At 51.6% G+C, this 25,305-nt stretch overlaps 1 protein-coding gene and 1 long non-coding RNA gene across 4 annotated transcripts in view; one reads left to right on the top strand and one right to left on the bottom strand.

Annotated features, from left to right (window-relative positions):
- Positions 1 to 25,305, top strand: part of RNF220 (ring finger protein 220) — a 216,615-nt gene that overhangs the window by 171,219 nt on the left and 20,091 nt on the right. For all 3 annotated transcript variants that reach the window (XM_082455263.1, XM_082455262.1, XM_082455264.1), the window contains exons 2-4: positions 8,495 to 8,627; positions 17,346 to 17,391; positions 20,928 to 21,029. In XM_082455263.1, the coding sequence (XP_082311389.1) occupies positions 8,495 to 8,627; positions 17,346 to 17,391; positions 20,928 to 21,029 (281 nt within the window). The remainder of the gene's footprint in view (positions 1 to 8,494; positions 8,628 to 17,345; positions 17,392 to 20,927; positions 21,030 to 25,305) is intronic.
- On the bottom strand, positions 520 to 25,180 carry LOC309658034. The gene is made up of 4 exons (XR_014262002.1): positions 24,805 to 25,180; positions 19,993 to 20,180; positions 19,487 to 19,665; positions 520 to 816 (listed from the first exon to the last, which is right to left on the bottom strand). It is a non-coding gene; the product is annotated as an uncharacterized lncRNA (long non-coding RNA).

Raw genomic sequence — 25,305 nt, 5'->3', positions numbered from 1 at the left:
TGGGGCTATAGCAGTAAACAAGTTACTCCCTGACCTCAAGAAATTTACATTCTAAAGAGAGCAACAGACACATGATAGGCAATTATAATACTGTGTGACCAGAGGTAGCACAAGAAGCTGTGGGAATGCAGAGGAGGCACCTAGTGCAGTCTGGAGGAGTCGGGAAAGGCTCCCTGGAAGAAAGAATTCAGAGTCTTAAAGGATGAGTAAGATTTAGCCAGCCTGTGCAAATGGTCCCTGCCATATCCTTTTTGGTTGCTTGGCAAGCCCAAAGCAGAGACAGATAGGCCTATTTGGTTCCACGTGACTCTGGAACTGCTAAAAATGTCACCAGACCACCAGCCACTGCCCTGGGGTCTGGGCAGGGGGGGGGGCAGCTGTTTTCAGGGCACCCCTGGGCACTGGCGGATAAGGATGGGCCATAGCTAAATACACGTCTCCCCTCTGCCCGCCCCACCCCCACCTCCTCGATCAGGGATGCCTATTAATCCTGACAAATGATGACTTACGAACATGTAATGCAAACTGATTCATCATACATTCAAATCCACCGCCCCGCCCCAGCGGGAGGCCCCAGCCAGACAAGTGTATTACACGGATAATGTATTTGACGTATTAATAAAACCAGCCGCATTGCTCTGGCGCGGGGACTGGGGAATGCCAATATACGATGACAGATCACATATTGATGAAATCCAGATGTTTGGAATCATAGTCTTGGGGCCTTGTTCATATTGACTGAAGGTAAAAAATGCCATCTGTCAGCATGTTAACTCTTCTTGTCCCACACTCAGCAGAGGCACCAATCACGGTTTTCTGGAGAGAAGAGAAGGAAGAGGGGAATGAGTGAGAGGGCAGAGTGGTGGCTTGGATGGATGTGGTGGGGTAGATGGTTGTACCATGGACATGATGGGTGGAAGGGACACTTTTCATGCCTTGTGTTCTTAACCTCTCAGCAGCATGCGACCCTATCGATGACGCTCCCCCCTCCGTGAAACTCTTCCCTTCTTGGCTTTGATGACATCACCTCGTTTTCATCCTCCTCTTGGCTGTTCCTTCTTAGTCTTCAATGACTTAAACTTCCTCCACCTGTTGGAGTTACTCAGGGTTCTGTTCCAGCCTCTTCTTACTGTACACTCTCGCCCTAGGTGATCTCATCTACTCTTAACTTTTGTTGAGTATTTACCATATGCAAGACATTGTTCTAGACACAGAACATGCAGTGGTGAATTTCAGTCTTTATCTATATATCAGCGTCTTCAGTTCTATAATTCTAGCTCTGGCTCACAAATAGTGCCTACTCAGCATTTTCACAGGGTTGCCTTAACAGTTCCTCAAAGTAAGTTTATCCAAAACTGAACTCATTTTCTTCCTTACCAAGCCTACTGCTCTTCCTCCTGTTCCACAAGTCAGTAAATGGTCTACACCTAGCAGTTGCTCAAGTCAGGCAGCTTGGAGTCATCCTTGACTCCTCTCTGTCCTTGAACCCCCATGTCCAATCCACCCGCTTCTGTTCATCTCCAGCATCATCCACATCATCTCACTAGAGCAGGTCACCTTCATGTCTCACCTGAGTTAGTCAGATAACCTCCTAGATGGCCTTCCTGCACTTGATCTTGTCCCCTTAGACCATTCTCCGCTTTGCAGTTAGAATGATCCTTTTAAGATGCAAGTCTGGGACTTTCCTGGTGGCGCAGTGGTTAAGAATCCGCCTGCCAATGCAGGGCACACGGGTTCCGGGAAGATCCCACGTGCCGCGGAGCAACTAAGCCCGTGCGCCACAACTACTGAGCTGGTACTCTAGAGCCTGCGAGCCACAACTACTGAGCCTGCGTGCCACAACTACTGAAGCCCGCACACCTAGAGCCTGTGCTCCGCAACAAGAGAAGCCACCACAATGAGAAGCCCGCGCACCGCAACAAAGAGTAGCCCCCACTCGCCACAACTAGAGAAAGCCCGCGCTCAGCAACAAAGACCCAACGCAGCCAAAAATAAATAAATTTTAAAAAAAGATGCAAGTCTGATATGTCACTCCCCTGCTTAAAATTCTTCAATGGCTTCTCACTGTATGTTAAAAAATAATAATAATAAGCCAAAATCATTAACATAGTTGAAAAGTCTTCCAGGATCTGGCCTCTCTTTCAACAGCTCTCAGTGCTCTGCCCCTCACTCTCTGCTCCAGCCATACTGGACCCTTTTCAATTCTTCACTTAGGCTTTCTCCCCTCTGTACCTTCAAACATGCTGTTTTCTATCTAGAACACTACTTCGCCATCATTGCTTGACTGGTTCCCAGTCATTCTTCAAGACTGCTTAAATGTCACTTATTTCACCTCCCAGACCAGATGATATACTCCCATAGTTCCACGTACTTGCCTTGTTCTAAGACCACGCTGGGGATGTTTGTTGAATGTCTCTATCCACAGTTAGTTCTTAAACTCCCTGAGGGCAGACAGTGTGTCTGTCTGTTCATTACTGCATGGTATCCATACTGTAGCAGACCCATCTTTGGTACTCAACTGACATTTGTCAATGATTATTGAATCATTCCCGAGGTGGGTGGATAGGTGGGTAGGTAGCTGGGTATTATCCAGTGGTTAAGAGCACTGGCTTTGGAGTCAGACAAATATGGATTTAAATCTCTGCTCTGAACCTTCCAGCTCTGTCATTTCACTGTTCTGAGCTCCGTTTTCCTCATCAGTGTGATAGAGACAGATTAATTATACCTACCTCATTGGACTGTTGTAAGGATTAAATGAGATTACATATGTGCAGCATTAAACCTACAGCCTAACATATAATAGCACTCAATAAACTGTTATTATTATTAATGGGCAGATAATGTTTAAGTGGATGGATGGATATATTGACAAACAAACCAGTAAATAGTTATATAGGTATGGATGGATAGGAAGAAGGAACTCCATGGAAGCCTAAAGGGCCAGGGTACCTACTGAGTGGTACACAATCTTGATCATAGCAGGGAAGAAGGCTGGATACAGGGCAAGGCCAGGCTGGTGTCAGGATGGGGTAGATCCAGGCACAAACAGCAAACTGTGCTAGTGTCCTACTAGAGATAATAGTGACTTAGCACACAGCCCTGACTTAACTAGATCCTGAGAGTTAGTTGTTATTATCCCTGTTTCAGACAAGAAGAAACTAAAGCTCAGAAGTGTTAAATGATTTGCCTAATGTCTCACAGCTAGTAAGAGGCAACTCTGTTGAACGTTGCTTGAAGGCTCTTGGTCACCAGGAAATGGAAGCCCTTCGGTCGGGATTGCAGGAGGAAAAGGGTGGAGCACACACATATGTACACATAAACACACATGTACACACACGTACATACTCTTGAAAGTCCCAGCCTCCACTGCCAGTTGTCATTAGAGTTACCCTCCCCCTCATTTTAACCCTCCCCATTCTTAAGTCAGGCAAGCTCTGCCTTTTGCGGTCCGTGGAAAAAAGATAATGAAGTTGGGGTTTGCTGCTTGAATAAACAGAGAGGCAAGAATGGAACCCACAGGCAGCAGAACTGGGACAAAACCAAACAGGCCAAGCTGGAGAGGCAATCATATGGTTGGGAGTTGCAGGGCCGGATGTGGGTTAGTGATCTAGGAAGGGAGGGTTTTCTCTTTGAATGAGACCCTCATCCTCCAGGGCCCAGTTCTGCACCAGGCCTCACTATGGAAGATGGCAGAGAAGGAGCAGCTGTGCCAGCCCTTGAGCTCCCAGTGGTCAGCAGTTCCCAACAGAGGGGCACAACAGAGGGCTGATCCTGGACCCCAGGTACCTGAGGCCTTGATCCAAGGCTTGAGGGCCGGACTAGCTGGAGCCTGGCCCAGGCCAGGGAAAAGCTACTTGGCTGGACTGCCCCTCCTCAGCAGGCCGGTCCCCCCAGCTTACAACCGCAGGCAGTCACTTCCTGGTGGAGCTGGCTGTTTCCTGGTGGGGAGGTATCCCGGCAGCTCACAAAGCGGAAGGGACCGTTTGGAGGCCCCACAACTAAGGGGCCTCCAGGCAGGGCCTGACTCAGCCCTGACTCTCTGCTCTTTGAGCTGGCAGTGCCCCGTGTGAGGCTGAGGGTAGGGTCAGGCCGCTCTGCTCCCTGCTCTCCTCCTGCCTGGGGGATACCTGCGGCAAGCGGAGAGGTGGAGGTGGCAGGAGCGGCGGAGCCGGCGGCGGGGTGGCGGGAGGGAGGTGCGGTAATGAATGTGGACGGGAGGCGGAATGAGCGATCCATCTTTGCATGGGAGGGGAGGGGAGGGGGCCGCGCGCCTTCCCCCCACACACTCACACACTCAATCAGGCGCTGTCAGACCTCCGGCCGCCTGGCATTTTGGTGAAGAATCTCTCAGCTAAAAATTGTTGTCAGTCCCATTTCCTCGTTATCAGTGCAAGGGCTGAGGCAGCGCCCGGGGATTAGCAGAAGCGGCGAGCGCCCGCACCGCCATCCACTGCCGATAACACCAGGCCTCGTGTCTCACCTCCCCCATTCATCATCTTTAGCAGTGACAGCCCGTCCCAGTCCCTGTCCCCATCCCCTCATGCTTCCCGCGTCTCCCCACGATGCTGCTCAGCCTGGCTCCTGACCTCCCTGGAGAGCCAGGCCTCCTGAAGAGGGACGGGATTCAACCTAGGCCCCTCGGACCTAGACCCACCTGTGGCCGAGGGCTTGGCCAGCTGTGGTGTGGGGGAGGCGGGGTCAGGAGTGAGGAATGCTCAAGGAGAAGATGCTTTCTGACAGCCCGCCGCTGGTGGGCTCCGTCTGCCTACCTGCGATGCTGGCAGCGGTGTTGGAGAAGGGATTCCTGCATTAGATGGGCAGCTGGACTAAGGATTTCTGGAAGCCTCTCCAGCCTGAGATGGACTCCCAGATACTGGGAACTGTGGAAGGGTAGAGCCAAAGGATGGCTAGGAAGAGTAGGGGGTTGAAGACTTTGTTCCCACCGCTGCAAGACCACAGCCCCTTCCTTTTGGCCATCCCCAGCGGTTTTATGGCCCGTTTTATGGCCACTGTAATGGCCCAGGTCAAAAGCTTCAGGGAGTTGTATTCTGGGAATTATGCAAACGAGGAGCAGGCCCAGGGCCAGAGTATGGATTTTGTCATTAAACCTGGGCAGGCCATGTCGTTAGTGCAGTAAAACCCACGTCATGACCACAGGTCTCAATATAAAATTATAGGGAACACAGCGGGGGAGGGAAAGCAGGGGCCCCACAGCCATGCTGACACCTGCCATTCCAGCCCCTGAGAAAATAGGGGTGGGATGGAGGGCACAGGCTGCAGGGTCCCTCCGCTGATCCCTGTGAGTGCTATTCCTGAAGCTGGGAGCCAGGAAGAGGACCCACTGTCCCAAAAGGGAAACTGAGGCCAACATCAGAAAAGTAGAAGATCCCTGTTAACAAAGCAGATGAACTGAGGACAGGTATACGGGAATGCTGGTGCCTGCTCCCAGGTGTAGAGGGAGGAACCTGGGCTCTAGGAAGCCCTAAGAGCCATACTTGGTATCCCAGGCTGAGAGGGGCTGAAATCCTGATATTTCCACCTCAGCTCCTAGCCCATGCCCTAGATCCTACTCTTTCTCCATTCTTCTCTCTTACCATTTCCCCTCTTATGCCCAGATCCTTCCTCAGTGCTTGGTTTCAACAGCCTTGTCAACTCTCCCTTATTCATCCTTCATGCCTGCCATCAAGCAATGCCCACCCCCCATCCCCCCCGGCTGGGTCCTACCACCCTCCTCTGGCCCCTTCCTGCCCACCCCCACAAACACCCATTCATGCCTCCCTCAGCCCTGACCAGGGCTGCACTGACTGCAATCATTGATTTTCTTTTTCACCTTTCCCACTAGTTTGTGATCTCCTTGAGGCCAGGAATGTGTTATCTTTATCTCGGAGAAAGAGATAAAGATATCTCAGTTTCTCATAGAATAATACCTGATGTAGAATAATTGTTTGATAAGTGTTTGCTGAATGAATAAATAAATGAAGCAATGAGATCAAGAGCCAGGTAGAGGCCCCTGTCTAGTTCTGAGCCTCAGTTTCCCCATCTGTAAAATAAAGATAATGGCCTGCAGAATTTCTAGGGCCTCACTCACCTCTGAGATTTTCTGGCTGAATGAAGTTAGAATGAGCTTAGACTCCTCATCTCCCCACTCCCAGACCGGGACCACATCTGCTTCTTTTACTCAGAGCTGCCTTCCAGCTGTCCCCTGAGCATCTGAGGCACAGCCACCAGGGCACATGATCAGTAGATTCCCTTCCCTTCCTCACAGACCTAGCCACACCAACTAGAGCCATCCCAACCCGACCCCGGCACACACAAAGCCTCCACAGCTGACATCCCAGCTCTGCAAAGGTCATCTTGCTTCTGGGACAGTTAGCTCTTCGTTCCTACCTCTCCTCCTTCCCCTCCTCTTCTCCACTGTCTCATCTCATCGTTGAGCATCTAATCTATGCCAGGTCTTTTTTCTATTGTCTATAGATTAAAAGATGGTTAAGAAATGGTCCCCACCCACAAGAAACTCACAACTCAACCATTCATTCATTCATTCCTTTGCTCCCATTCTCTGCCTGGAACTCTTCTAAGGCACATCTCAAATTTCATTTCTTTGGTTAAACCTTCTCTTTTTCCACTCCTCAAAACACACACCCAGAATGAATCACTCCCTCCTCTGAGCCCTCAGATGGCCTAGTCTGGGCATCCAGAGTGATCACCCTCAGTCTTGTGTCAAAAGGAGGCGAGTTCTTGTGTTCAGCCTGAACTGGGAATTCCCTCAGGCATAGGGTTACTAGACTTAGCAAATAGAAATACAGGACGTCCCGGTAAATTTGAATTCTAGAAAATCGATGAATAAGTTTTAACATAAGTATATCCTGTGCGATAGTTGAGACATATTTATACTAAAAAATTATTATTTATGTGAAATTCAACTGGGCATCTTGTATTTTATCTGGCAACCCTACTGAAGCAACCATCTTAATCATCACTGGCATGGCCCTTTATCTCTCTAAAAGCTAATTTGACCCTCCCTAAACACCAGAGGAAAGAAGAAGCAGGGAGAAAGATGTGGCCTTAAGCTAAAGAAGTCCTTCCTACAGTCAGAGTTTACATGGATAGACAGGGATGTTTCTAGATGAATAGGGCTCTTCAACACTGTGCCTGTTAGCAGAGGCCAGGGGAGCACTGGCTGGGGACAGTGGCAAGGGAGGGGGTTTAGGTACCCCAATGGGTGCACTAGGCAACCTTCAGGCCCCTTCCTAGCACAGTGTGCTCTGGTTACCATCAGGGACAGAGTGGGAACAGAGTTCAGGCTCCCAGCGGGCTCCCAAGTCAGCATAGCCAGTGCTAAACCCACGTGTGGCTGTGTATTGGGGGTACACAATTTAAAGGGCATTTTGGAGGGGAAGAGCTCAGAATCTGTTATACTCACAGAGGCCAATGAGGTTATCCAAGTGAGAGGGAGTGAGACCTGAACTGGGAGAATGTAGATTCCAGGAATATTGAAGCAGAATGGAGAGGACTTGGTGGTTAAATGAATGTGGGAAGGGGAGTAAGGCCAGGGAGGGGGCCGAGGGCGAGGCGAAGGTTACTGGCTTGGGTGACCAGGTGAATGCAGGTGTCTTTCACTGAGAAGAGCACTGCTGAAGAGGGCGGGGAGGGGAAAGTGAAGAAGCTGAAGTACTCAATTCTGGATTGTTGACTTTCAGATTTTTGTGGGACATTCAGGCATTTATGTCCATTAGGCATTTGGATATAGGGGTCTGAAGAACACGGGAGGGATCTGGCATAGAGAAATGGATTCTGGAGTCAGCAGGGCACAGGTGGGAGTGATGGCCATAAGAATGAACAAGATCATCCCAAATGCAGAGGGAGGAGAGGAGAGGCCATGGAAGGAAGCATGGGGAAAAGTGAGGAACTGGGAGAGGATGCCACCCTGGCAGTCACCCAGGTCCTTTTCTGTCTTTCCCACTCAACTGTGAGCGCCTCAGTTTCAGGGACTAGATCTGATTATATTCTGTGTCCCCACCACTCTGCACTAGGCCTGATTCAGTGAAGACATCAATGTTTGTTGAATGACTGCAGGAAAGAATCCCCTTTCTCCCTCTTTTCTTCCTTCTCCCGCTTTGGGGAGTGTGAAAGCAGTGAGGCTAAGGTAGAGACAGAGAGGGCCCTGGATACTCTGGGTGATGGTGTGATTAAACAAGACCTGCTTCACTAACGTGTGAAATGAAGTGATCAAGGTTTGATTGCACAGAGCATTGATTGCGTCCTGATAGATTTCCGAGAGGGGCAGCTGGCTGGGGAGGTGCCGTGCACAGCCACGGCCTCTGGAACTGCAAAGCTGAGTGATGTTCATGGGCTCTGAGACCCTCAGGCTCACCCTTCCTCTAGGCCAAGAAGCCCTAGGAGGTAGCAGCTGGCTTGGAGTGGAGGATTGGGACAAGGCATTTCCCTCCACATATAGCCGGGCTTATATGTCTGTCTCTTCTTCCCTTACCAGGTAAGAAAAAGGCAGCAGCACTGTTTGACAGCCAGGCCCCTATTTGCCCCATCTGCCAGGTCCTGCTGAGGCCCAGCGAGCTGCAGGAGCATATGGAACAAGAACTGGAGCAGCTGGCGCAGCTGCCTGCCAGGTAAGCCACCTGACGGGGAGCCTGCCCGCCGGACGCCTCCACTCGGGGTTCTGGCCAACAGGTCCCAGCCTTTTGGCAGAAGGCAAGGCCCTGCTGCCATTCTCCACTCTGCTTTCAATCCTCAGCTCCACCAGCTGAATGGTGCTGCCTTTCTCTTCTTGCTCTGTTTTTGGAGATGTGAGGAGAGTGAGCCTCAGCCTCAAAAGGGCACAAGAGGAGCTGGAAAGGGGAGGAGCCTCGGGGCAGGGTAACGGAAGCAGGGACCGGGCCTGGCAGCTCCCCCAGAAGTGCAGCCTGGGGTTGCCATCCACCTTCTCTATGAATCTCAAGGTCTGAAAGGTGACAATTTTGAGAACGTGCTCCGGCGTGTCCCCCCTGCTCCACCCCACCTCCCTTGTCCCTGCCTGAAGGACCGCGCGGAGGCTCCTCCCAGGCCTTGTGGAGGAGCCATGGTTGTTAAAGGCAGCAGGGGAGGTGTGTAGCAAATTACCCCAAAGCTTAGCGGTTTAAAGCAACCATTTCATGGTGCTTGTGGAATCTGTGGGGTCAGGAATTCAGACAGAGCACAGAGGGGGTGGCTTGTGTCTGCTTCATGATATCTGGGGCCCCAGCTGGGAAGACATGGTGGCTGGAAGCTGGGATCACCTGGCTGCTTCATTCACATGTCTGGTGGTTGATGTTGGCTGTCAGCTAGGACTTCAGCTGGGGCCGTAACCAAAGCACCTACACATGGCTTCTCCTTGTGGCCTGTGCTTCCTCATAGCATGGCAGCTTAGGGCTCGAAAGCAAATGTTCCAGTCAACTAGATGGAAGCTGGACCACCATTTATAACCTAGCCTCAGAAATCACTTAACATCACTTCTGCTGTCCTCTCTTGGTTGAGGCAGTATTAGCCCACCCAGATTTTAGGGGCAAGGACACACACCCCACCTTTTGATGGAGAAGTGGCAAGCTCCTATTACAGAAGAGCATGTGGGATGGGAGACATGGTCGTAGCCATCTTTGGGGAAAAGGGGAATACAGTCTCTTCCACTACTCCCAATCCCACCCCTTGTTCAGTTCAAGTCACCAGACTTGACTGATCTTCCTTCCTCTACCCTCTCACCTAATCCCCCGTGCAGGGTGCAGGGGACCAAAGGTGAATCAGAAATGGTCCCATGTAAGTTGGTGCAGCCACTATGGAAAACAGTATGGAGGCTCCTCAGAAAACTAAAAATAGAGCTACCATATGATCCAGCAATCCCACTCCTGGGCATATACCCAGACAAAAGGATAATTCAAAAAGATACATGCACCCCTATGTTCACAGCAGAACTATTCACAATAGCCAAAACATGGAAACAACCTAAATGTCCATCAACAGATGAATGGATAAAGAAGATGTGGTACATATATACAATGGACTACTACTCAGCCATAAAAAAACCACAATGAAATAATGCTGTTTGCAGCAACATGGATGGACCTAGAGATTATCATACTAAGTGAAGTCAGGAAAAGAAAGACAAATACCATATGATATCACTTATATGTGGAATCTAAAATATGGCACAAATGAACCTATCTACAAAACAGAAACAGACTCACAGACATAGAGATCAGACTTTTGGTTGCCAAGGGGGAGTGGGGGAGGGAGAGGGATGGACTGGGAGTTTGGGGTTGGTAGATGCATACTATTACATTTAGAATGGATAAACAACAAGGTCCTACTGCACAGGGAACTATACCCAATCTCCTGGGATAGACCATAATGGAAAAGAATATAAAAAAGCATGTCTCTATGTGTATAACTGAGTCACTCTGCTGCACAGCGGAGATTGGCACAGTATTGTAAATCAACTACACTTCAATTTAAAAAAAGAAGAAAGAAAGAAATGGTCCCACCCTCAGGTGCTCATAATAGCAGAGTAAGGAGAGCCAAGCACTAGAAACCCTGAGGGATAGAGGCTGCTCTACGGGAAGAACAGGAGCTGTGGGAGCATCGAGGAGGCAGCAAACCCAGCTCAGAGCAGAGAAGGCCTCCTAAGGGAGGTGAGGCCTGGGCTGAATGTTGAAGGCCAAAATACTAGTTGCTGTGTTACAAATTCCTCCAAAAATCCATGGCTTAAAACAGCAAACACTTAATATTTCAGTTTCTGTGGGTCATCAATTCAGACACAGCTTAGTTGGGTAATTGTGGTTAGTTGTGGGTAGTTGTGGCTTCTGGCTCAGTCTCTCATAGGCTGCAGCCAGGATGTCAGCCAAGGCTGCAGTCATCTGAAGGTTTGACGGGGGCTGCAGCATCTGTTCCCAGGATGGCTCACTCGCATGGCTGTTGGCAGGAGGCCTCAGTTCCTCAATATGCAGGTCTCTCCACAGGGCCGCTTGAGTTTCCCTGTGACATGGCAGTTGACTTCCCATGGAGGAAGTGATCCAAGAGAGAGACTAGAGAGGAAGCCACAATGCCTTTTATGATCTAGTCTGGGAAGTCATACACTATGGCTTCTAATGTATTCTATTCTACTCACTAGAAGCAGGTCACCAAGTCCAGCCCACACTCAACAGAGAATTAAATACTATAAGCTCTTGAAGGGGACAGCACCAAAGAATTTGTGGGAATACTTAAAACTACCACAGAAGACTATACTAATGATGATAATAATAATCCTGTTGAACACCGTGTGCCAGGAACTTTATATTGTATCAACTTATTTAATCTTCACAACAACCACTGGGCTAGGTAATAATTATTAACTCCATTTTACAGATGAGGAAACTGAGGTCAGAGAGGTTAAGTGACTTCTCTAAGGTTGCACAGCCTGTGAAGTGGTAAAAATTCAAACCCAATCAATCTGACTCTAGAGCCCATGCTTTTAACCACTCCCACCTCCCTCCCACACACACACACACACACATGCAGGACTAGCCTAGAACAGGCAGGGAGTGAAAGAAACACCCTTCTGCAGTTGAGTTCCATACCTTGGCTATCCAGGAGTGTTTCTGGGTAATTTGCTCCCAGTGGAGGACTTCTCAACAGGAACTGAGAATACAGGCAGAGATGGAGGGACCCGCAGAGTCTTGTAATCGCAGTGCACCCCCTAAGGGTCTGGAGAATGGGGGCCAAAGCTCTCTGCCTCTTCACTGGGGGTCACGCTACAGCCTAGTCCCTGTGGCCCCATCCCTGCACTGCCCAGGGCATCCACTTCTGCCCACAGAAGTGTTCCAACCCCATCCGTGACCCTGCACCAATCCCTCCTCCCTCACGTCCTCTCAGAGCATCCCCTACGTCCACACCCTTCGGCCCACGTCCATTTCCTCACCCGGAGCCTTCACATCTGCCTCGCCCCTCACCGCTGTCTTGCGTGCCCCACTTCTGTGCCCCTCTCGTCCAGGCCCAGCCCAGCACCCCCTAACCCTTGGCACGTCCCCCCTCCTCAACCCGGTGTCTGACAGCCGGACAGCGGGATCTGCACAGCAAGTGAAATTCCCGTCGGATCGATAAAGCCGAAGCGCTGGCGGCGACGGGTCGATGGTTTTATCTGTCTCGGCCCCGCGCGCCCGGCGCGCTGACAGTCCGACCGGCCGGCAAAGGCGTTCAAGGGCAGCCGCGCCCTCCGCCCCCTCTCCTCTTCTCTCCCGCCACCCACCCACCCCTACCTCCCTGCAGCCGCTTCGCCCACCGGACTGCAGGCTGGACCGGTCTGCCGCCGCCCCTGTGATTTATCTGGATTTTTAATTGGAAAAAATTTGCGAATTAATTGATTTCAGGAACTTGCCAATTAACATTGTAATTGGGTGCGTGATAAATTCCCAAGGAGCGTGTCAGCTCCCTCCGGGCTGAGGGCCGTGGCGCCTGGGTAGCTCGGGGAGGGACCCAGCCTTGAATGCCCTTGCCCCGCCCCTGCCCACTCTCTAGGAGGCAGGAGGGGAGACGTGGAGGTTGGGAGAAGATGTGGCACGCGGCCTCCCGAGACCCCTCCCTCCTCCTCTTCCCGCCATCAGCACCGAGCTTTAAGCAGGTATTTCACAGATGGGGAAACCGAGTCCTGCCGGAGGGCAGAGATTGTGTGTGCATCACTCAGAGAGTTCTGGGCAGAGCCCAGACGAGGGCATACGCATCCACGGCGTGTGGTCAGCAGCTTCTTCCCCAGCTCTCCAATCCTCCCTTTCTGTTCCCTTCTCTCTGCTCCCCTCCCTTTCTTTTCTTTCCTCTTCTCTCCAATTGTCCCCTCCCCTCTCTTACCCTGCCTTTGCCTCCTTTTCCCTCCTTCCCTTCCCTCAGCCTAGCCAGCTCCTGAGTCTGTGGATGCTGCTGCCAGGGTGCCTCTGCATCACCCTCCCACATGGTTGGGCCCAGAGTTCTTCTGGGTGGGCCTGGTTTGTGCTCTCTGCCCCCTTCTGCACAAAAGCACAGAGCAGGCTGCTATTTTAGACACACCCAAGGGCTCACACAGAGGAGCAGGGACCTTCCAGCTCCCAAACTAGAGCTGGCTGGTTTTCACAGACACAGGCGCAAATATATGTCCACAACATACAGGCACACGCACACAGCCCCATTCCAACACACACAGATGTGCTCACACCTACCCCCTAAAAGAACCACTTCCCACATATGCTCATTCCCACAGGCACACGGGCACACAGACACAGGAAGAAGAGTCAGAACTCCCATTGGCAAAGCACTTACACTTTTCAAAGCACTTTTCCATTAGAGATCAGAGGCTGTGCCCACACACCCTCCCTCACCCCATCTTCTACCATTCCCCCTCTCAGTCCTGCACAGGCACTCCAATAGGCCCCAGGACTCGGCTACCTAGAACAAGAAGGGCAAAGTTAGACTGAGGACAGATAGTGGAGGGCCTTCGATGCTGGAGGGTGGTCTTGGAGGTAATGGAGGAATTAGAACATCAGTGAGCTGAAGAAGCCTATCAGAGAGCTGAGCTGTAGGAGAATCACTCTGGAGGCCAGTGCGGGACATGATTTGGGGGTAGAAGCAGGGAAGCAAGTGAGGAGGTTAGGCAGGGTCCAAGGAACAGGTGGTGAAGCTGACCTAGGACAATGGCATTGGCAGTGGGAACAGAGAAGAAGGAATGATGAGAGACTGGTGGCGGGGGGGGAGAAGCAAGAGAACTTAGCTGATTACTTGTGGGGTGCTTACTAGGAAGAGCTTTCTGACGGGTCATGGGAAGAGTGATAATGGCAGAGAAGCAGATATCTGAGGGAAGGTGGGGACAGCGGACAGAGCTCTGGGCACGCTAAGCTCTCTCTAGGATGGTGATGGGGTGGAGACTGGATGTGTACAGACAGGCAGGAAAATAGATGGGGGCTGAAGATTGAAGGACAGGTCAGGGAGTGGCCCCCAGTCTTCTCTGTGGCCCTCAAACAGAAGTTTCCACCCAGAGAGAGGAAACAGCCTTGGATGCGGAAAGATTGCACAGAGCTGAAAGGAGGGCTTGGCTTGGTGGGGCCTGAGCTCAGAGACCTTTTCCTGGAGGCTTCCACAGCCACTCTGAGATCTGGCCTGTAGGCTGGGAAGCAGGATCTCTGGTCAGTGCTTTAAAGGGGCTGGAAGGAGCCAGAGGGAGGCTGGGTGACTCTAGAGGGGAGGCGGGGTGTGGAGATGGCAGTGCCCCCACCCCCACTTAAGTCTTATTTAAGGCCGGCCTCAGTGTTTGGTTGGGTAATGAACTAGATAAACAATTCCCCAAATAGATTAAAACGAAGTGTAACTTACAAAGGCGGCTGGTGATGATGGTTTATTCCCGGGCAGCACACCATTTCTTTATTTCCAAGGATAATTCAGTGTAAATCACCTTAATTAAAAGTGTCAGCCCAGCCCATGAATATTGTACTTAAGAACGCGTTTCCTGGGTCCCAGTTATAATTTAAAACCCATGGATCACTAGGCAGCGAGTGACTAAGAAGGGAGGAAATCTTTGGGGGCGGGCTGTGGAAACAGGGAGGGACGACGGCAGAGCAGAGCGCCTGGGCTGGGCAGGGCAGGAGCCCGGCTGCCAGCGGCTCAGAGCTCCGACTCTCCTCTCCAAGGTGGGCCCTTCGCCAGACTCCTGTGTCTGGGGGAACCAAGCACACTTGGAGGTAAGCAAGTTGTTGGAGGAAAGGTAGGGCAGTGGGGTGCTTGCTCAGGGAGAGGGAAGGAGTCCGGCGTAGTACCAGTCCAACTCGAGGGAAGGGGAAGAGGATTGCCAGGAAAAGATCCAGAGGGCTGGCAAAGGGAGAGGCTGGACATCCTGGCCCTAAACGTCTCCATTTCTACTCACCAGCGCAGTAAACTAAAGCCCAGAGTCAGAAGGACACTCCCCAAATTGAAGAGAGAAAAAGAACTCAGAGCTCAGCCCTCCATCCTAACCCCTGAGTGTCTTTAGGAGGCTGTGGCCAACCGAAAAGTAGCACTGTGGACTCCGTCAGACCTGAACTCAAATCCCAAACCCTGCATGGGCTGAGCAGAGAGGTGTCACGTAGCCCGCTAGTCAACTTTGTAAAGTTTTTGTGAAGATTTAAAGAGATGACACATATAAAGTTCCTAGCCCATGCCTGTCACGTGTGGTGGGTACACAATTAATTGTTCATTCTTTCCTCTTCTGTTTCACCCTGATCTTGCTCGGATAACACTCAGACTTCAGTCCAGGGGTCTGGCGAGAACAGTGTCATACAGTAGATGCCCCAGTTCTGCACCCGTTCAAGTCCAGGAATGGGGCCGGCACAACGGCGACGTCAGCACTTGTTGACAGTGAAAGAAAGATAAAAGTAACAAACTCGCACCTAGCAGTTCCTCAAGCGCAGCTCAGTTTCCTCTCTGTATCCCTGGTGCCTGGATCAGGAGCAGGAACATGGGGACCATTTATGAACAAAATGGCACTGACTGGAACCCAGTCTGGTGGTCCTCTCCTGCCTGTGATGCCCCCACTGTGTGATCAGACAGGCAGACAGCTGTTTTTTGTTGTTTTTTCAACATTTTGGCCATGTCCCGTGGCATGTGGGACCTTAGTTCCCCGACCAGGGACTGAACCTGCGCCCCCTGCAGTGGAATCTTGGAATCTTAACCACTGGACTACCAGGGAAGTCCCCAGACAGCTGTTTTTACACTCAGATCTTAGCCTCAGCCTGCTGCTGCCAAGCCTTCTGGCCCCTGCACTGTGATGTATGTGTCTGCTTGTGTGGGTGTGTATCCACGTGTATCTACATTTGTGGGTGCATGAGTGTCAGGTGTTGGCACACACGGGTGTCTGTGCATGCTTGTGTGGATGTGGGCACAGCTCTTCATCCAGGCCTGGGTGACAGTCGTGTGTCTTTAAGGACACATCTCTGGGAACAGGACTCTGTGTGCCTGCACCTCTTTGTGCATATCTGAGCCTCCAGGTGTGACCACACGTTGACAGAATTATAGAGACAATGGATATGTGTGTATCTGCCTTTATACCAGGGTTTCTCAACCTCAGCACTTACTGACATTTGGGGCTGGATAATTTTTTGTTGTGAGCATCTATCCAGTACCCTGAAGGATGGCTAATCCCCTCTACCCACTCCATGCCAGTAGAAAACTCCCCGCCCCCACTTGTGACAATCAAAAATGTCTCCACATGCTGCCAATTGTCCCCTGGGGGGCAAAATGGCCCTGGGTGAGAACTCTTACTTTATCCAAATCTGCCTAGCCTTTGCTCACATATTGGCTGTGTCTATGCCTGACCCAGTGGGTGTTCCCTGTGTATACACCAATCGTGTGTGCCCCGTGTATCTGCCCTGGGGGTGCGTCTTTTGTGCTGCGTGGATCTCTTGGGTGTGCTCTACCTGTACACCTTGTATGTGCATCTGTGTGGGGACCCTATGTGAATGGGCTGTATCTGCCTCCTGCGTGTATCAGCCAGCGCCTCTGTGTGCATGTAGTATTTCTGTGCGTGTGATAGCACGTAAGCGAACGTGTGAGCACAGATGTGGTGAGCACAGTGGGGGTGGCAGGGAGGGAGGGCCAGGAACAGGGATATTAATGTTTCTGAAGTGGATCTGATTTGATACGTCTTGTTCCATTGTCAGCATCTGTTTAGCGGGGATTTGTAATACTTTGTGGCTCTGGATCACTCATGCTTAGCGCAGGATGTGGCCTTGCATACCAATTTTGTTATTAAACACAGTCCTCGCCTCCCCCACAGCCCATCCATCACCTCCCACCCCCGCTCCCCCGACTCTGAGCCGCCCACCGTATTTCAGGGCCCAGCTACCGCCCGCCTGCCGCGCCTGCCGCGCCCGATGCCGGAGGGCCTGGGGCTGACAAATTGAATCAGGGGGAGATCATTCCTGGCCTAACGCAGTTTGCAGCATGTTGGAGGGAGAATTGACAAGAGCCATGTCAGTTCTATCACCCCAATCCCATAGGAGCTAACAGCAGGCTGAGGACTGGGTTGGAAGGAAGGGGGCAGGACACGCAGAACCCTCAGGGCTGATGGGAGCAGTCAGGTAAAGTCCCCTTCCTCAGATCCACGAGACAGCCTACCATGCCTAGTGTCAGTACCCCTGCCCAGGAGCCCACTCTGGCCCCTGGCCCCCGATGGAGGCTGAGTGAGGCAGGGCCAGCTGGGGCTGAATGGGCTGGGTGGAGCTTGGCTGAGGGGGGCTGAGCTAGGCTGGCTATGTCTTCTCTCCTTGGGATCTTCTTCCTATTCTACTCTTGCATGCCCTGGGCAGCAAGTGGAATGGTCACCCTGTTCTCTTCTTTCTTGGCAGCAAGAATTCCCTTCTGAAGGATGCCATGGCTCCAGGCACCCCCAAGGTAGGTGGACAATTGTGTTTTCCTCCTGCCCATCCTAACCTAAGCCCACTTAGAACTGGTTCTTGAGAAAAAGGAGCTCTTCTTGGATCCCCAGCTGTTTTCAGGGTTTGATCGTCAGCCTGAGGCCTCGGGCTGCCCTGTGCACTTGAGTACATGTGTGTGTAGTCTGAGTGTGAGTCACAGCATGCTCACCTGACTTTCTCTTCTAGTCAGGATGGGGTCAAAGCCAAGAATGACCTGGGGGTGTGGGGGACCCAGACACTAAATCTAGGGAGACTCAGACAAGGAAGGTGAGCTGTAGCAGGTAAAGAAAAATATAGAAGTGCAGGTCAAGACAGGTGGTGCAGGGCCTTAGAAGCCAGACCATGGGGTGTGTGCATGTGCTTTGTCCTGAGGGCAACAGGGAGCCAGAGAGGATGCTGGGCTCTTTTGGGGAGACAATCTGACCCTCTGAACAGACACTATGGAAGGGAAGCTTGAAAGCATCAGATGGAGAAAGGAAGAGTGAAGGACAAGTGGCTCAAAGGAAGGGCCAGAGGCCTCAGCAGGATGACATGACTTGTACCAAGAACTCCCATAGGTGGCCACATAGGTAGATGGTACTGCATCCTCAAAGGTGATGTTTTGAGGGAGTGGGGACCTGGGGTTGGAGGACTAAACACTCACTCACTGACTGTCCTCTCCCCCACCCCTCAGTAAGGTGGCATCCTGTCTTATAAGTTCTCACAATGACTTGTAAAGGCAGAAATCCTCAGCCCTTTCTACAGGGAGTGAGGAATGAGTGCTGAATGGATACATTTTTTTTTTTGGCCGCGGCGCGTGGCTTGCAGGATCTTAGCTCCCCGACAAGGGATTGGTCAAACCCTTGGCAGTAAAAGTGCGGAGTCCTAACCACTGGACCACCAGGGAATTCCCCAGAATGGATGAAATCAGTAAGGGAGTGTGTGTGGAGAGATTAGAGCAGAAGCCAAGAAGAGTCTGGGACTCCTGTGCTGGGGGTCAAGAGAAGGTCCCAGAGCCAGGGAAGGAGCAGAAGAGGAACAGTGACGAGTGAGGAGGGGCACAGAAGAGCATGGTGTCCCAGGATCCTAAGGGAAAAAAATTCCAAAATGTCTGGGGTGGTCGGCAGTCAAGTAGAAAAAGGCTGGAGAAGGAGGCCATTGTATTTAGAAGTCTTAAAAGCACTGGTGACCTCTGAGAGAGCAGTTTTGGGAAAAGGAGCCAGAGTGACAATCTTACTTCCAGGGGGTTGGCCTGTCTCCCCTGTAGGCCCTTCAAAAGGGTGGGAGTGGACTCCGCACCTTCATTCAGGGAATCACTCAACACAGCAAGCTGGACAGAGGAGGGGCAGGGAACCTAGCCCAGCCCCGGACTGATGCAGGCCCTGGCCAAGGAACCAAAGCCCTCCCAGCCCTCAAGAGAAAAGGCGTTGGGGGAGAAAGGGGGGCCACACTGGCGGAGCTTGGTCCAGCCTGCAGTCTCCAGTGGCTATGGTTAAGGCAGGCAGGTCACGGACGTGCTGCCAGGTCAGCCACAACCACTGACCCCTGACACCTGAGCATGGCTGGCAGGCTGGGGACTGGACCCCAGTGAGGCCTGTGTTCAAAGCACAAACACAGACACGATCCACGTCCACACCTGGTTCCCCGCATACACAGATGCACACCCACCACCTGGCCCCATCAGAATACTCATATAGGAAGTCTTAAACATGTGCAGATTCCTGCAACCACCAACGCGGGCTCATTGATAATCAGACTCAGAGGCAAGGGTCACCGCTCACCCACTTCTAGATATAGGCTCACGCCCCCAAAGCTGCCTATCTCAGGGTCTGTCCTCTGCCTGGACTGGGGCTTTAGGAAAGCAGGTCATAGGTAGAAGAGGCACGAGGTAGAAGGTTCAAGCAAGAGACTGAGAGGACAGGGAGGAGGAGGGAGGGAGGGAGGAGGAGGAGAGGGCGAGGGGGCCTCAGACAAGATTGATGGCCTCGTTGCCATTAAGAAAAAAATTAGCCGGTGGCGGCTATCATATTAAAGGGTGAAGAAGCCGTGAATTATTTTCTTAAAGATCTTATCGCTTACAATGATAATTTTACCTTCCAAAAGGCCACTTTTAATGAGGCGAAGAGCCAGGCAAAAAGTCATGATTTAATGTCGGGATTTTTTTTTCAAAACACATTTTACTGCTTTTTGGTCCATGTTTAAAAAGCGCCAGTGACCTTTTTTTATTCCGCTTGCCCCAGGTGTAATGCTGAGACCTCTCAGGGCTTCTAACCTAGAGAGAATGAGAGAGCGCACACAAGCGTGAACTTTCTCATGATGGGGGGGTAGGGGCCCCACGATGCTTCCCCTCCTCAGCATCCTCCTTGGGACCAGAGAAGGAAAAGGACATTGCCTGAAAGCCCACCTCTTTTCCGAGCTGGGGGCCAAGGCACCCACTAGGCCTCCCACTGGGCCTGGGTAGGTGAGGAAGGGGCTCCAAGTTGCAGGGAATCCCATCCCAGTCCCTGCCTGGCCTCTTCCCTCCTCCTGCTCTTGGGATGAGGCCGAGTCAGGGAACCCTGCCAGACCAGCAGCTGCCCCTCCTTCCCAGGGCCCTTGCCTGAGGATGTGCAGCGTGGCCACCGCATGCAGGTCACATCCTAAGGCTCAGTCGGAGATGAAGGATAAATGGCTGCTCCATCTTTCCCAAATTGCTTTCTTTGGGCTGTCAGTGGCGATTTGGCATGGTTTTCTAAGCTGGGGAGGCCTCCTAGGGAATTGTATGCTTCCGGCTCTGGGCTGTGCAGGCTGGAAAAGGCGGGGGGGGAGGAAGTATGGATTGCTTTCAGGCCTCCAGGCCCCCAGTTTGCAGTTGAACAGGCCTTGGCGAGAGCCAGCAAGAGCAGGCTGAACGTGCCATGTGGTATTTAGAATTGTGGTGCTTGTGTACAATTTAAAGCAGACAGTTTATTAATCTAAACTGCGGGTGTATGTAGAAGAGGCCATGCAGGATTGACATGGGGGGGATTAGTTTTGCTGGGATTTTTGCTGGGGTCATCGCCACAGCACGGGGATAAATGGAGCCAGTGTACATCCCTAGCTGCACGAAGGAAACTCTTACACACTATTTAATTTACCGTCTCCATAGTGGGGCTGCCACCAGCCTGTATTAGGGGCAGGCAGGGCAGCAGGGATGTGGCTTTACCCCCAACCCTTCAGAGAGGTCCCAGAGTCTCTGCTCACTACGGGAGAACACAGCCTATACATAGTCTCAGCCCACTGGGAGGCCTGCCCCACTGGGACGGAGATTAGCTGGGGTGGAAGAGGTTGGACCCTCTCCAAGGGTCTCCACCCATCCCTAGGATCAAGCTATCCTTTCCCACAACCAGACTCTGGGGGGCCTGACCACATGCCTTCAGAATCTCAAGTGGTCTCTACCCCTCTGCCCTCCTTTTCTCTGCCTCTATCCCAAAAGCTCCATAGGACCGGACACTCTAGGGGACTGACTGTAGGTCTCATTCAGCCTGAGGCCACGTGTCCTTTTTCTTCTTCCAGTCCCTCTTGTTGTCTGCTTCTATCAAGAGGGAAGGAGAGTCTCCGACAGCATCACCACACTCGTCTGCCACCGATGACCTGCACCACTCAGACAGATACCAGGTGAGGAGGGGTGGGCTGGGCCCTTGGGTGAGAGCCTATAGGGCAGGCCTGGGGCTAATTCCTCCCATCCTCAGGAGACAAGGGGAAAGGCCTGAACTGTGTTTGGTTCCCTCTGTGTCTAGTGCCTCTAACTGAACCAAAAGGCACAGGTGTCAGGGAATGTGCCATAAATAGATGGATTTTAGGGAGAGATGCCAAGGTCCCCTGGGCTCAGGTGGGCTCTTCTGAAGCATCCCAGCCATCTGGAGGTCTCCTCTAGGGTTCACTTTCATCAGGGACCCAGGGACATAGCCCAGAATCACCTGACGACTTCACACTTCAAAACCAGGATCCCCTGAGCAAATAACCATCAATCCTGCCAAACCCTGGTGTCAGGCCGTGAGAGAGAGAGAGAGAGAGAGAGGGAGAGAGAGGGAGGGAGAGAGGGAGAGAGAGAGAGAGAGGGAGGTAGATATTGCCTGTGAGTGCCTTGGGCAAACAGGAAGGGAATAACTACACAATCCTAAATCAGCAGAGCAGGAGGGGGACCTAAGGGTAATATTCCAGCTTATATAGACCTTATTTGTGGTAGGAAGGAGAAAGAGCTTCCCCCAGAAGCTTCTGAGGAGAGACAGAGCCCTGCCTTCAGGAGCTCCAGTCAGAGGGCAGAAAACACGGCCTGCTCCAAGGAACATTTGTCTAAATGGCAGCACGGCTTCTCAGGGAGCCCTTATGTGAAAAGGGAAACACAGTCCTGACTAATGCAAAGAGACAAGGCAGCAGGGACCTATCATCTGGGGTAGAGAACCAGGGCCACTGCTGGTACACAAGAAGCCTTTCTTGGAATTCGAGGTCTTCTCTCTGGGCACTTTTTCCTCCCAGCTGACACAGCCTGGCGTCAGGGTGCAGAGCTTGGTGAGTGGAATACGGAGTGTGGGCTGTACACCAGCTTCAACTAGCACCTCCTCTGCTGGATGCCCTTGTCTGGGACTCAAACTGCAGAGCCCAAAGTGCCAGCCCTGGGGAGGGATCCCTGCTCTTGTGAGCCCTGGTTTGAGAGAGGCAGTCAGTCCTCACCCAAACAATCCTGATTCAAGATGGAGAAATGACCCAACTCTAGGGGATTCTGGGATAGGGAGACAAGGCTCCATCCCAGAGAATTCTGTCCCAAAGGGAGACAGAGCCCTGCCTTCAGTGGCCAATCCTCTCTATTTCAGCCACAGCATTCAGCTCCACAATTTGTTGAACTAGGGAAAGAGTAACCATCAGGCACAGGCATGGCATGCTAGGCATAGGCTAGGCATGCTAAGGCATGGCACCAAGGCCTCTGTGATTTAGAATCGACCTTTCCAGCTTCCATTCCTAATACTGCCTTCCGTGAATCCTGTGGGCTGTGCTCGCCAGATTAATGCTAACCACTCGTTGGCTGTGCCACTCCTTTCTTGCCTCTCTGTTTTTACACATGCTGCTTTTAATGGGGTTATTTTACCCCACCCCATCAAATTTCTATTTATCCCTCAACAACCTGCCCAACTTCCCTCTGCTCCGGGAAGCCTTTCTGGATTAGCTTTCTCTTCTCATGACCCCGTCATGTCCATGTTATTGCCCCGATCATCTTATATCAACACCCATTTAAGTATGTTTCCATTATCTTCTAGTATATAACAAACCATCCCAAAACTTAGTGGCTTAATACAACTTATAATCTCTCATGATTTCTCATGGTTCTGTCGGCTGAGTAGGCCTTTCCTCATTCATGAAGCTCATTCAGCTGGAGGAGTAGCTGGCCTAGAAAGTCCAAAATGGCCTCACCACATGTCTGGAAGATTAGGGGCCTTGGTTTTCTTCCATACGGCCTATCATCCTCCAGGAGGTTAGACTGGCTTCCTTACTTGGCAGTCTCAGGACAGTGTCATGCCAAGAGGGCGAAGGCCAAAGCTGAAAGGCCTCTTGAGGCCTAGGCTCTGGAACTCACAAAGCTAACACATAATCAAGGGATGAGGAAATGCAGCTCTTTGATAGGAGGAGCTGCAAAGAATTATGAACATACTTAATCTATCATGATGAGCCTGACTCTTGCACTAGATTGAGGGTCTCGCCAAGGCCCCTTCTTTACTCCCTTCCTTTACTCAAACACTTATCTAGTACTCACTCATGCTCAGCCCAAGGTCCTTGCCTTCACGGGGTTAGATCTGCAAATAGATAATTACAGCCCAGTGTTTTAAGTGCTATGATAGGGATATAAATAAGTTTCTAGGACAGCACAGTGGAAAGAGAAAATCAGAGTAAGATTCACAGAGGAGGTAATGACTGAACAGGATGAGTAGGAGTTCACTTTGATGGACAAGGAAGAAAAGATATTCCAGATCAAGGCAACTCTATGTATGTGCAAAAGGCAGAGAGGTGTAACACAGAATGATGTATTTGGGGACCCACTAGCAGTTCAGTTTTGTTAGAATGTAAAACACAAGGGGAACTGGTAGAAAGTGAAGCTGGAATCCCCTGATCTTTACACAACACCTGGCATGTAGTAGTTGCTCAATTATGTTGGACTGTTTTTAAAAAATCATCAAACTTGGCCCTGAAATCAGGAGGTACTGGTTTCTGGTTTGGTTTCCCATTTCCTTAGCCCCTGCTGGGTTACCTAACCCTTTAACCATTACCTCACTTTACCCTCATAGCAACTGTACAAGCTAGGATTCATTGCCCCCAATTTATAGCTAAGGAAACAGGCCTAGAGAGAAGAAGTGACTTTTCTAAGAGCACATATATTATAAGTAACCAAGTCAGGATTTGAACTTGAGTTTGTCTGGCCCTGAATCCTAGATTGTTTCTCAGCCCTGCACTGGGTTCAGGGGCTTCCCTCATAAATATCCTCCTCTCCACCCCATGGATTTCTCCTGCATGCCAGACCCTGTTACTGGATGGAGATGACCTCCCAAGTAGAAGGGGCAGGTCTGTAAACAGTCAAAATATCCAAGTTCAAAGGAAAGCCAAGGGACTGTGAAAACTCAGAGGAAGCAACTAACCCAACACTGGGGGAAAAGCGAAGTCATCCCAGAGTCCTGTAGGATGAACAACAAACAGTTAACCAAGCAGGGAATATGGGTGCATAGAGAATAATATAGCCCAAAGTCCAGAGTATGGGGTGCTCCAAGAGCTACAGGTAGTGTCAGGAGGGGAAAAGGAGAGAGCAGGAGTGGCAGAAGAAGAGTCTGGAGAAACAGGCAGAGCACGTCAGAGACGACCTGTATGCCACGGTGCAGATCTCAGTGGAGAACCACTAAAGGATTTAAAGGGGAGGAAGAAAGAGGGTCAATTTTGCATGATACAAAGATCACACTGCATGTACTGTGGAGGATGGGTTACAGGGAGAAAAGCTGGAGATGTGAAGGCCAAATGGGAGACAGCTGCAAATTTAGAGAGCTCCTAAGATTATGAACTAGAGCAATGACATCCAAGATAGGTATAGCCACTGAAGAAACACGCAGGGATGGCTGGCCCTGTGCCCAGCGCTGTGCCCAGCGCTGTGCCGGGCTCTGGCTTCACCCAGGACTCACACATGGCCCCATCCCTGGAGTGGTCAGCCCACCGATAACAATTTGTACAAGCCATACTGAGAGTAGAGATGGAAGTAGAGAGGAAATAATATTTTTAGGTTAGGCCTGGAAGGGCGAGAAGGAGATACACAGAAGGGGAGATAAAAAGATTTAGGAGACGTTTAAAGGTAGACTCTGAGATGAAAGAAGGCTGGAGTGTGAGGACCTGAAGGAGGGTGGGGTCAAGGACGACTCACTCTCAACTTTCTGGTGTGGGCACACCAGAGTGGATGGTGGTATCCCGTTAGAAACTGCGAATCCTGGAGGAAGGCACTTGTTTGAGTGATGCTGGGTTCCACTTTGGCCGCGTGGCTGTGCGTTGCCAGTGGTGCCAGTGGCAGCTCCAGAGGTTGTCCAGAAGACAGCTGAAATGTTGGGAATCCTCTAATATCGGGACTGCTGAAAGGCTGGGGACTGGGGAAGAGACAGCTGGGACTCGCGGTGAAACGGGCCGCTGCAATCGGGAAGTCCTACGCCATCTGCCCAGCAAAGGGGTAGCCGCGCGGGAGGCGGGAGCCAGGCGAGGTTCCGGGGCGGAAGGAGCCCCGCGCTAGGAGGGGCCGTGGAGTAGGCTGCGAGGACCTCGCAGCCACTAAAACCCGGGCCGGTTGGCTTTGCGGCCGGTGGGAGGGACCCCAGGGCGGCCTCAGCCTGTTGCTGCCGGAGTGCGAGCCGCTGTTTCCTGGTCCCGGTCCAGC

This window comes from Balaenoptera physalus (assembly GCF_965194825.1).
Source record: "Balaenoptera physalus genome assembly, chromosome: 1".
Classification (NCBI taxonomy): domain Eukaryota; kingdom Metazoa; phylum Chordata; class Mammalia; order Artiodactyla; family Balaenopteridae; genus Balaenoptera; species Balaenoptera physalus.
This window is presented reverse-complemented; position numbering and strand designations above follow the sequence as displayed.